Consider the following 13,750-nt stretch of genomic DNA (forward strand, 5'->3'; position numbering starts at 1 on the left):
GGTTTTGCCAAGGGACACATTTCTGTTTAGCCAAAGTGAGCAGAGATGCCTCGTACTTGTGTGAACAGTGCAGATAACTTCTGCTATGTTTGTGGTGAAGTGACTTTTGCATCACAAAAGCACAGTATAACCACTATGGTTAAAAGAAGAACAGGAGTACTTGTGGCACCTTAGAGGCTAACAAATTTATTAGAGCATAAGCTTTTGTGGACTACAGCCCACTTCTTCGGATGCATATAGAATGGAACATATATTGAGGAGATATATATATACACACATACAGAGAGCATAAACAGGTGGGAGTTGTCTTACCAACCCTGAGAGGCCAATTAATTAAGAGAAAAAAAAAACTTTTGAAGTGATAATCAAGATAGCCCAGTACAGACAGTTTGATAAGAAGTGTGAGCTTCCATAAAGCAACCATAAACACATGAAAAGACCTAGGTTTACAATTTATGATTAAAACTCTACTATCTACACAATATACATAGACATAAAATGTAAAAACTTAAATATCTTAGAAACAGTAGCCAATCAGTTGTTTTAATTGTCATATTTGAATTCAGCACATCAAAATACATAATAAATAGCACATTTTATCTCTGAAGCAGACGACTTCTCAAAAATTGTAGACCAGTGTAGTTGTAATGTCCTAGCCACTCGTGAATGCACTGGTCTGATGGGTTCACAGCATTCTCTCCCATAAAGTTCTAGCATCCAGTAGCATTGTGGAGTCTGCAAATAGACCACAAACAAGGTAGCCCTGAACTTAGTCTGGAGAAAGATAAAGCTGTACTCAACAACTTCCCATGCTAAACGCGAGATCCAAAGCCTGTCTAGCTACGTGAATGGGGCCAGGGACCACCTTGGGGGGAGAAAAAAAAAAGAGACCCATTGTCGTAAAGACTAAGATTTAGATCCAATATACTGGACTCATTGTCTGCTTAGACATTGTAGTCCATAACGATAGTGTGGCTGGATGACTCCAGCACCAGTTAACAGAGGTTCATTTAGCTTTGGTACTGGTAAAAAATGTGTAGGGTAGAAGAGTAGCCTGCACATTAACAGAATTTCTACAGTACCTTTTCATGAAAGTCTACTAGATTATAAATCTCCTTTGACTAAATTCTTTGGGGAACATCTTTTTTTTTTAATTTATGTTTGTACAGCACCTACCACAATGTGTCCCCTGGTTCGTGAGTGGGGCTTCTTGATGCTATCAAAATTCAAATAAATACCTCTAATGCTCAGTGAACACGCTCAAATGAAGCCATCTTAAGAGTGGGGCAAATCATGCATTTGAGGTTATAGGAGGGAAATGGCCACTCCTCTAGGCTCATTCTGGGCCCTTACAGAGCCAGTATGAGTCATCCAGACAGGTCTCAACATTGCAAGGTTAGGCAACCTCATCCAAGACCACCCTGGGTGAGTACCAAGATCATATTAAACATCATGATCCAGAATCACTATCTGTCCATGACCCAACCTTTAGCATCAAGACTCCTGCATGGTCTCCCAGCTTTCCAATGACAATAGGTATTGGGAAAAATAACAGAAACCCTGATCCCAGAATTGGTTCTCTACTGGACACCCAAATCCCCAAGGGGCAGTGATGCCCCATCTCTTTAATCATCAAGTCGACAAGCAACTAGCGAAAAGCAACTATGCTGCCTAAGTCCACGTAAAGGGAGTTCATAACTACAAATTGGTGATAATGCGAGGTCCACTTTAACCAGTTTCATAAGGACCTACTGAAACAAATAGAGTGGAGGTCTCATTCATTTAAGTTGTCTGATCAATCTACGTAAGATTTACATTGGAATAAGAAATGTCAAATTAAATGGCTAGGAGGCATACATTTGTATTTCTAGGACTTAATATTGCCACAGACCTTGTAACAAACCCCATCACTGCCTGCTTTCTATTAAAATAGGAAACTGCAGCAATGGTTTTAATGAGAGTATCCATCATAAAATTTCTTTAAAAAATTCTTATGATGGCAATAAATCCTAGAATTGCCATTAAAAAGGAAAATAAATTTAAAATCCAAAACATGAATAACTAATAAGTCTGAGGCAAACTATTGAGAATATTGAGTTAATATGGAGTGCCTTAATTCATCACTGTCTCCTGGTGTTGTGGTAGTTCAACTCGTTCACCATTTAGCATCTCTCAGAGCTGGAGGTTGGGAAATCACAGAAGCGGAGAATATTTTTCTCCTTCTTGTCCTTGTGCATAGTTTGGAGATAAACAAAACACAGCCCTGTCAAAGAAAACTAATTAAGTTCTCACCCCTTATTATTGGTATTACTCTCACTCCTGCCTAACAAAAGGATTTACATTTTGTGAACTGTATGTGGTGCAAGACAGAGGCCTAGGAAGATTTTAATTTAACAAAGAGTCTAATTTCAGATGGATTTTATTCCTTCTTTCACCAAGACAGGGATTTGGGGATTTAAAGTGGTTTGTTCAACAGACTCTGGTAGAGATAATATGTAAGAATGCTATATAGAGCATTCAACTGGTGTAGACCAGTTGACTGGCAGGAGAACCAATTAACTAATACTGGAGAGAGTAGAGCTCTGCACTTCGCTGGACCTTCCACGAAGGTTACTCACATGTTATGCAAAGAATCAAAATGTTGTTTATGCAACAGTGCCACAAAGGACAAAAGAAACAAACTGTACTCTAGCAATTATTTGTATATTGGTCATAAACCTCATAGCTGAATTGCTTGCAATGCATCACATATGAAAGAATTTTGCATTGCAGAAAAGGAAGTGTATACTTTGCAATATTGCCTTGGAAGCTAACTTTTCAGAGGACATTTTGCTAAAAAAATTAAAATAGATCAAGAGGAAAGATAAGCAAATAAAAGAGTGATGGCTAAAATAAAAATAAGAATGCAGGGTGGGACTTTCAAATGTGCCAATGTGAGTTAGGAACACAAGTTCCTTGGAAATAAAGAGGACTCATGCTCCTAATTCACTTGGGCGCTTATGAAAATCTCACCAGGAGAATTCCACTTTCCTTTACCAGCTGCAGAGAAGTCTATCCATAAATGTAAATGCATAAAAAAAATCATTTGATTTTACTTGGAACAAATGCTAAAAGAGCAGCAATAACCCAGCATGTTCAGGATGATCTCAAAAGCAGAAATGTGCCTGGATATCTGGAACCAATTCAGCTTTCCGCTGATATAAACGAAGAACAGAAATTTGAAACCCATTTAGGCTAATCACCATTGATGAAAAACAGTGAGTATTTGTTTCTAACTATGATATAGTCGCATCTGTTTGCCGGACACAGATATGTATTTGTTTTTTGCATATCAAGCTGAAGAACTGTGTATGCAGTGAACGTTTGAGCTCATTTGTTCACATACATTAGGCAAGTCAGGTCTCACTTTGTCTTACATTTTCACTGCAGTTATCTCACTCATTGTGCAGGGAGTATATGGAAGTATAACCATGCCTCAGAGGGTCACAACTGAGAATGCCAAATTCAGGACAAACTGCTGAGAAATAGGGCAGATACACCCCAAAACTGGTGGTTAATCTCCCATAAGATATACCAAACCAGCAACAAAAGCAAACTTCTGTTTCACCACACTGGCTAACAAGAAGTCAGAAAAGCAGTTTCCTTAGGTATTCCAGTCCTTGTATCACCATGAAAACACTAGACTTACTGATGAATGGCTCCTTAAAACCAGTTTAATCAAACAAAGGATTTTTCTGATCCCAAAGAACCAGCCACACACCCAGGTAAATACATCACTCATTGTAACTGCTCTTTAACCACCAAAACTCTCAATATCAAAATTCCAATTTTGGATATCATGGGAATCTGATCCAAAGCTTAATTGACCTGGTTCTCTGGATCCTGCAGACTACACCACTGTGACCGGGCGGTCTCAGGGAACCACCCTAAGGTTACTCAATTAGGGTAAACTGCAAAGAATGGGGCAGGCAATCCTCAAAGCTGGTGGATATTCCAATACTTAGATTTACCAAGCCAGCACAAAACAGCTTCTATAATACCTTTCTGGTTACCCAGAAGCCAACACCACAGTTCCCTTAAAGCAATCCAGCCTTAGGCCTCCACCCAGACACCCAAGTCAAATATGAGGAGGATTACTGAAAAACTTATTGCTCATATAAGAAAGTTCTACTAATCCCAAAGTATCGGACACGCTACCTCCTAGGTTAATGAATATTTCAGATCTTACCCAAATACATGCTTACAGCTTATCCTCATTAACTAATCTAAAATTTATTTAAAAAGAAGAGAGAGTATTGGTTAAAAGATTAATATTCATACAGACATGAGTACTGTTCTGAGATCAGATTCATAGTGAATCATGGTGAGCTTTGTAGTTGCAAAGAGTTCTTTCAGAATTAGTCCATAGGTTATAGTCCAATGTCCATATTCAGGGTGATCCAGATGGGACTGGACATCTCAGTCTTACAACTTAAGCTTCCCCTGCATGAAGCATCAAACAGATCTGAGATAAAAGGATCAGGTCCCAAGAGTCTTTTATTCAGTTTTCTAACAGCCTCTTGAGCATACAGTCCAGGATGAACAATAGGCTTTTGATATAACCTTCTGTTTCCCAAACATCCCTGGTAATTAACTACATGGATTAACATAAAGTCATTTATCCATTAAACAGTTTATCACAAACTTTAAAGAGACATATAGACAATGACATGATGGCACCCAAGATTCATCTAAATGTTAATATTCCCTTTTGATCTCTATACTAGCTATAGTAATAGACAGGAACTGTGTTTACATGGCTAACATCTAACAAGATAAGTAAACACATACAATTAGTATCACCTATAATTTTCTAACAGTACAGGTTTATATAGAGCTGCACAGGCAAACCATACTCAGTTCCTTCTCCATTGCAAACTCCTGTGAGATGAGACTCCGAAGCAGAGGGGAAGGAGGGCAGGTAATAGAGCACCCATAGGGACAAACATCTTAAAGAATTCCAATTACTGTATCAGGTAATTAACCTCTTCTTCCTTGAGTAATGTTTCTATGGAAGCTCTACTTTGGGTAATTCTTGAGCAGTACTCCTTGAAGGAGATGGGAGCTCTGGAGCCCGATCTAAGGCTGATGAAAGAATTGTGCTGCCAACAGCAGCATCTGACATGGAAACCAGAGCATAGTGTTTGAAAAAAAAGTAGGAATTGAAGTCCAAGCTGAAGTGCTGCAAAGTTCTGTGGTTGGTACATTTTTAGAACAGTACCAAGGAAATACACTGAGATCTTGTAGAAATCCACTTTGAGAGTCTTTGGGTGAAAATTGTGGATCCTTTGGATGTGTCTGCAGACAAAACAGTCTGGGAAATTTCTAAGGGGTTTGGTTCTGTCCAGATAGAAACATAACATCCTTTTTGTCGCAACCCTATGCTCAGACACGGCGTCTGGATGGCCAATTGTCGGTCAAAAGGTCACGTTGGTGTCATGTGCAACACATCCGTGTCATGTGCACCATCGTCGTGCTGTGTGCCTATTCTCGAACCTTCTGCCTGGTCAATTGTAGGTCACATTGGTACCGTGTGCTACAATACCGGCGTGTCGAGTGCATAAACTTAGTGTGCCGGGTGCAGTATCTGTTGACGTAGAGGGCACTAGCTCGGAACCCGGTTGGTGTAGGAGTTGGGGACCAATCAAATGCTGGCACGAGTAAGGGTCTTTGAATAAAACTGTGTCCCTCGCCAAAATCAGTAGGAGTGTCCGCGTGTTAGCTGAAAGGCCTGATCACCCTTTCAGCCAGGGTCTCCTCTGGATTTTCCTGGCTCGTGTCGTGTCATTTTGGATTACATCCCGTCATGCCCCTGGTATCTGTACTGTTGGTCAGCTGTGCCTGGAGTGTGGTATGTGCATTTTAATTTTTGTAAATATTCTGTTTGCTTGGCCTCTTCCCTTTTTCTCCTCCCTTACTTGGTACCAAATCTCGTGTATAGTATATAGGGGACGAATTGTTGTATTAATTGCTGTTGTGGTCAGTTGGTGTGTTTTATGGGATTCAATTAATGCATGTAAAGTTAACTCAGTTTTGTATGTCTGTTCTGGTTTTTAGTGAACAGTTGATTATAGATCATTCCGTTTTTTGTTGTTGGATGTAAATAGACTGTTTCAAGTCACATATATATTGCTGTTCTGGTGATACTTTTGGTTGATCACTTGTTCCTATTTTAATTAGAGTTGTGTGAATATTTTGTTCTGATAGTATTGTTAATTGGTAAAAGTACTCTTCCCCAGCCCAAGTTATAATTCATTCCCCATTAATAAACAACCACCTGTTTTGAATTGCAATCTGTTTTTGCTTCAGTTTTCCTCCTTCACTCAAATACTCATTCGAACCTATATTGGTTTCGGACACTTAAGATCCAAAGTATGGACGGAATCATCCTCCCTGCTCTGGTGTGCTTTTGGGGAAAAGACTGGAAGGTGGATGATCTAGTTGATGTGGAAATTGGAGAATACTTTAGGTAGAAACTTGGAATGTGGCTGCAAAGATACTTTTTTTCCTAAAAGAAAAATGTAAAATGGGGGAAAGGGGAGAGATCAGTCATTAACACCCCTAGCTCTCTGACTCTTTGGGCAGAGATGATGACCACTAAAAAGGCAATTTTCATAGACAAGTGTAGCAAAGAATACTTGGCTAATGGCTCAACAGGAAGCTTCATTAAAAAATTGAGGCTCAAGCTCAAATCCCACACAGAGATGGACTCTCATCTGTGAAAAAAGGTTAATCAACCCCTTACTGAATCTGGAAGTTGTGGAGTGGGAAAACACTCAGAATCCCTTTATCCAAGGGACTGATTGAACCCTCCTCTCTCAAGCAGAATTTTTTGCACTTTCTGTTGAGGATGGTGGCAAAAATTTTCACTTCTGGAAAACCCCAGGCTAGTAAAATATGTTTGAGAAGCAGACTGTCCCAGTTCCCACACATAATCTTGGGAGAAGTTCCTGCTCAAATTGACAGTGTTTTAAGTGCTTGGAAGGTAAGAGGCTGAGATGAGGATGTGTCTGTTCCATAGCATTATTGCTTCGGCACAAAGAGAAGGGCATCTTGCCTCCCTCGGTGATTTATATAAAACATGTAGGCAATGTTGTCTGTCATGACTGATGGATTGATCTCTGATTAAGGTAAGGAAGGGGATACAGGCATTCCTGGCTGCTCTTAGATACAGGAGATTGATGTGGAGAAGAGACTCCTGAACGGACAATTTGCTTTGAAGGGTGTCTGTCCCAAGGTGTGCTCCCCATCCCATGAAGGATGCATCTGAAGTTATTGTGATGGTAGGGAAAGGCTGAGTAAAGGAAAGTCTGCACAAACTTTGGATGGGTTCTTACACCAATTGAGGGAAGCCCAGCACCCGATGAGGAACAGACACCAGTTTGTTGAGACTGTTCGGAGTGTAGACTATTCTGAGCCATCCATAAAAGCAATGAAGATGCAACCTGGTCTTGTGGCACAAAATTGCAAAATGACATATGACCTAGCAGTTGGAAACAAACAATTTCTTGCTGTCATTTGAGGACTTATTTGAATCTTGGAAATGAGGTTTGCCAGTGCCATAAACCTGTCTGCTGGAAGGTAAGCTCCGCATGCAGGACAGAGGTCAGAGTTTGCTAAATTTAGTTGGTGTTGGTCCTGCTTTGAGCAGGGGGGTTGGACTAGATGACCTCCTGAGGTCTCTTCCAAAATAAATCTTCTATGATTCTATGAAATGGTCTTGGTGGGTTCATGAGAGCCTCGTACATTGGTAAGGTCACTCAACTGGATGTTGTGGGGAGACTGTCTAAAAGTTTATTCTGAGACTCTTCAACCTCCTCCCTGGGGATATGGAGTGAGTGTGCAATTAGTTTCATCAGCTTATGAAACTTTAAAATCAGTATAAGACAGTAGGGGAGACATCACAGCCTAATTTGGAGAGGATGAGGAGATGTTAATGGTGTCACCACCTTACCAGCATTAGCTTCTTGCTCCTCAAAGATTTCTCTTGGGCTTAAGGTTATTAAGGGGGGAAAGATGGGGCAGAAGACTGTTTTCCAGGATGTCCTCAAGTGTAAACAAAATTGTTGGTCGTAGGCAGCCCATGACTCCCAGTATGACAACTGAAGAGGACCATAAGTGGAGGGGGCATCCAGTGCCACTCATACTAGGTCAGGTGAGAGGGAACTTGATATTGCCTCATCTTCAGAGCATCTTTCTTGGTGTAGGTATCAGAAGAGGTGTCTCTATGATAAGGTATCCCTGCACAGAAATCTGTGCATCTGAAGAGGTGTCTTCAGCATAGTCCAAGGGAGGAGCAGATAGTTGAGGTGATGACAGTTGTCTGCCTCATCCTGAATGTACCAGAGAACTAGGGGCTACCAGGAAAGGATAAGCTCTCTGTGTCTGAGCGGATCCTGGTACCAAGAGTCTTTTCGGTTCCAATTAATAAAGATGACTCTGGCTTGTCTGAGGCAAACTATAGAGAATCTACATTCCTGGAGTACAGGGTGAATTTGTGCTGAAACTATATGAGACTGCACAGTGTTTAGCAGATGTACCAGGGATGCTGCTTGCTTTGGTAGGACCAGTCTAATAGTATGTGATGCCAAGGGTAGCTGTGACCGAAGCTCAGTAGATGGCACCAACTTCTTGGATGGTAGAGTCTCTAGAATCTCTGCTAATGCAATCATGCTTAGAAGGTACTGAGGACAACATGCTTGGTATCATGGGTCTTCAAAGAACTTGAAGTCTTTGAGAATGAACTCCTGGTATTGGGAAGCCTGGAGCCTTAGCAGTACCCTTTCTGCTGTCTCTGAAACAGTTGGTTTCTGAGGTGACAGACTTTTTTGAATCAGGCTCTCTCTGAGGAGATCTGGTATGCCTCCCTCTTCTTAGAAGCCCTCTTGATACCTTCTGTGTTTTTATCCCACGAAGATCTTGTGGATGAGCAGGGTACAAAGGTCGACAGAGCATTATGCTCACTCAGAGGCCAATGTACCAGGGGGTGGATTATCTTGTGATTTTCATCTCCAAAGCTGCCAAACTATTTACAATTACAGTGAGCTGGTGTACAAACTATACACAGGGACCAGTTTGTACATTAACATCTACCATGATTTCAGAATTATGCTTACCAAGCACTAAAGAGTCAGAAAATGTTGCTGAGTGTACATCAGAGGCTGCCACCATCCATCTCCCTGATTAGCTTGTTGTATACTATGGTCAACCTCAGACTGGCTCACCAATGCAGTGGCAATGCAAATTGATTCTTGAAAGTGTTTTCTGAAAATACCACAAGATATTCACAGACCATGAGTATGAGCAAACACATAGGTTTTTTTAAATATCATGCAATGAGATCATCAGGAGGGAGCATAAGTGGTAAGATTGAGAAGCCTCATGGCTTTGGGAGCACAGTAGCAACACTGGAACTACACTTCAGTTTGAAGATTAACTATGACTGGCATCAAAAGTACCTGCCTATTTACTCCATTAAGTCACTTTTCATATGCTTCTCGAGAATGCTGATTCTTAGTAGGTGTGAGTTACCCTAACTTATTTACCTTTCTGTTCAGTGATCAGGACACAGAATACAAACTCAGGGCCAAACACTGCTCACCTTAATCAAGAATCCACTGCCTTTGATGAATCTAGTCATGAGAGAGTAAGATAAGCAAGATTAGGCCTCCTGTGTCAGTATATTTTCACATAGTCTTTTGCTTAGTTAGCGTTCTATAACTCAGCTCTTCAACCATTCTCAAAATTCTTCATTCACTCTTGTAATGATCCACTACGTTCATGGATCTTCTAATTTAATATCTTATAATAAACTAATACAAATCTCCCTTTTAGAAGAGTTGACTGGGGAATACAAACATATTTCAGAGGGTCTATTCAGATTTCTAAGACACCTGAAATCTTTCAAATATCTTCTGCTTTCTGATTCAGAGAGAAGTTTAGTTTTCTCCAGTGGCAGGCTCATGAGATGTACAGCTGGGAACAATAGATGAAAAAAACGGGAGAGGCAAAATTCCAGAGTGATTAAAAATGTAAAGACTGGTTTGCATTGCATTCTTGTTCACTCGTGTATTTTCATGTGTTTGGCTGAAGCATCCTAGATAATGAAGCTCAAAATTTAGATGAATTAAAAATGAGAGTATCTATTATTCTGCTGTTTCCTCAGTGCAGCTTTGCAAGAGACCCAGTGTGAAATCCTGGCCCCATTGAAGTCAATGAGAGTTTAACCATTGGCTATTAGGCTTGAGATGGAGGCTACTGGGAAAAAAAAAATCAAAGTAACTAAACAAAGTAAAAACAAACAAACTTGGGAACAAGAGTATCCAATTATTTTATTGGAACAGGATTTATTTTTATCTACCGTTTCCTCCTTATACTCTACACTGACTGCAGTAATTAGAAAAACAGTTGTTACCCACTACAGTGTCCTTAACACATAATGGAAAAGAACACATTTATAGTCATCCATCAATGCAGTATCATCTCTCTCAAAATTGACCTTTTGTTTTATTGTCTCCCAGCACCGTGTGACTTAGCTTTACTGTAAATTGCAGCAAGGGAGATTGAGGTTAGACATTAGGAAAATCTTCCTGTCAGAGTAGTTAAGCAATGGAACAAATTATCTAGGAAGGTTGTGGAATTGCTATCATTGGAGATTTTTAAGAACAGATTAGGCAAACAGCTGTCAGGGTTGGTGATAATATTTAGTCCTGCCTCAGTGCAGGAGACTGGACTAGATAACAGATTAAGGTCCTTTTTTCAGTCCTACATTGCTTTGATTCTAAGTCCACTGATCCACCAGTACAAAGATCACACATAGGAACTCAGGAGAGGCGGACAGATGACCATGCTGGCATGGACGGAACCATAAGTGCTGGAGCACACATCGGCAGTCCCCCTATCAGCTCCCCCCATCCACTAGTGCCTCTCTTCCCCCTCCCCCACCAGCGGGCCCCAATGCTGTTTTGCAGCATGCAGGAGGCTGGGAGGGAGGGGGAAGAAATGAGGACAAAGCACGCTTGGGGGAGGGGGCAGAACTGGGCGGGAAGAGGAGGGGCAGGAAGAGCTGGGGCAGCGGTAGGGCCTTGGGGGAAGAGGTGGAGTTGGGGGCAGGGCCTGGGGCAGAGCTGGGGGTTCAAACACCTCCCAGCACTTTGAAAAGTCGGCACCTGTGGAGGGAACCCTTTTATATTAAGGGACAACTGGAATATGTTGACCCACTCTTGCAATTTGTCTTAGTAGTTATTTTGTTACAAAAAAACCAAAAAAACAAAAAAAACCCCACTGAATTTAATGGAGAGTTCTGCTTAAAAATCAGTGACATAATATGGCTCATGGAGAGTGGAAAGCCAGATTCTATTACCCTCAGCTTTCTCCAGTAACTTACTTTATTCTTCCAAGGTAGTATATGTAGAACCTTGTTTCTCCTGACTCTTCTTACATTTCTCAAGCCACTTTCCCTTTTTAGAGATCACAGATATTCTCCATAGGCCCATTTTTGTGTGTGGTTAGTTGGTATGGTAGCCAAACCCAATAGATGCCTGTGCATAGAATTGCTATATTTCTCTCTACACATGCCATTGGTGTATATGGTCCTAAAGGAAAACCAGAAGACCTGAGGCCACATGGATCCTGGATTATGCTATGGCTCACATCCACAAAAGTATTTAGGCTCCATCAAAGATTTCAGTGTACAGTAGGAGCCTACATACCTTTGTTGATGTGGACCCATTTCTATATATATGCCATTATTATAAAAGCCATATCAGTGATTTGGTTTTCAGTCTTCTTGTTCATATTTCCTCAGATAGTTCAGTTAGCAATTCTGCCTGCATAGTTTATCTGATTCTTTCCCCCACCTTTACCGACTGAAGTCGCAAGAACTCTATACAAGCATCTCTCCTTAATTCCTCTATGTTTGGCACTGACAGGTGTTTTCATTTAGGAGCCTCTCTTGGGCACCAACATCTAAAAATACTTTTAGAACATTTGTTGTGGCTTGCCATAGCAGTGCATGCTGTATAACTATTTAACCTGAAAATTTCAATTGTGTTTGGTTTTGGAAAGAAAGAGGGAGCGAGGAGGCAGGATTATTTTTATATTTCTTTCTGTTGGGTTTTATGTACAGTCTTTTGCTATAATGTTATGTGTGGGTAAGAATAACTTACAATACAAAATTATTAGGGCTGTCAAGCGGTTAAAAAAATTAATCATGATTAATGGCACTGTTAAAAACAAAATACCATTTATTTAAATATATTTGGATGTTTTTCTACATTTTTAAATATATCTATTTCAGTTACAACACTGAATACAAAGTGTACCATATTCACTTTATATTATTTTTATGACAAATATTTGCACTGTAAAAATAAGAAATAATATTTTTTAATTCACCTCATACAAATACTGTGGTGCAATCTCTTTATTGTGAAAGTGCAACTTACAAATGTAGACTTGTAAGCTAAAGATTCACATATTCCTTCATGCTTCAACCACTATTCCAGAGGACATGCAGCCATGCTGATGATGGGTTCTGCTCCATAACGATCCAAATCAGTGCGGACAGACGCATGTTCATTTTCATCATCTGAGTCAGATGCCACCAACAGAAGATTGATTTTCCTTTTTGGTGGTTCAAGTTCTGTAGTCTCCACATTGGAGTGTTGCTCTTTTAAGACTTTTGAAAGCATGCTCGACACTTCATTCCTCCCAGATTTTGGAAGGTACTTCAGATTCTTGAACCTTGGGTTGAGTGCTGTAGCTATCTTTAGAAATCTCACATTGGTCCCTTCTTTGCATTTTGTCAAATCTGCGGTGAAAGTGTTCTTAAAACGAACATGTGCTGGGTTATCATCTGAGATTGCTAGAACATAGAATATATGGCAGAATGTGGGTAAAACAGAGCAGAAGACATACAATACTCCCCTAAGGAGTTAAGTCACAAATCTAATTAATGCATTTTTTTTTAAACGAGCGATATCAGCATGGAAGCATGTCCTCTGGAATGGTGGCTGAAGAATGTTCAGCATATCTGGCATGTAAATACCTTGTAATGCCGGCTATAAAAGTACCATGCAACCGCCAGTTCTCACTTTCAGCTGACATTGTAAATAAGAAGCGGGCAGCATTATGTCCCGTAAATGTAAACAAACTTGATTATCTTAGCAATTGGTTGAATAAAAAGTAGGACTGAATGGACTTGTAGGCGCTACAGTTTTACATTGTTTTGGTTTTTGAGTGCAGTTATGTAATAAAAAAACTACATTTGTAAATTGCACTTTCACAACGAAGAGATTGCACTACAGTACTTGTATGAGGTGAATTGAAAAATACAATTTCTTTTATCATTTTTACAGTGCAAATATTTGTAATAAAGATAATATAAAGTGAGCACAGTACACTTTGTATTCTGTGTTGCAATTGAAATCAATATATTTAAAAATGTAGAAAAACATCCAAACATATTTAATAAATTTCAGTTGGTATTCTACTGTTTAACAATGTGATTAAAACTGTGATTAATAGCGGTTAATTTTTTTAAATCATGATTAATTGTTTTAGTTAATCGCATGAGTTAACTGTGATTAACCAACAGCCCTAAAAATATTTACTACCCATTCTGAGGAACAAGTCATTCTTTCCATCAAATCATGAGATGAGGTCTTTTTATTATTTCTACAGTGTTAGCATCCAAAGACTCCAGTAAGGA

General features: G+C 39.9%; 1 protein-coding gene across 1 annotated transcript in view; it reads right to left on the reverse strand.

Moving 5' to 3' along the window:
* Positions 1-239: 239 nt before the first annotated feature.
* Positions 240-13,750, reverse strand: part of ADGRA3 (adhesion G protein-coupled receptor A3) — a 155,132-nt gene continuing 141,621 nt past the window's right edge. Inside the window, exon 18 of the mRNA XM_054029278.1 lies at positions 240-735. Coding sequence (XP_053885253.1) covers positions 711-735 — 25 coding nt within the window. The 3' untranslated portion in view covers positions 240-710. The remainder of the gene's footprint in view (positions 736-13,750) is intronic.

This window comes from Malaclemys terrapin, chromosome 5 (assembly GCF_027887155.1).
Source record: "Malaclemys terrapin pileata isolate rMalTer1 chromosome 5, rMalTer1.hap1, whole genome shotgun sequence".
Classification (NCBI taxonomy): Eukaryota; Metazoa; Chordata; order Testudines; family Emydidae; genus Malaclemys; species Malaclemys terrapin.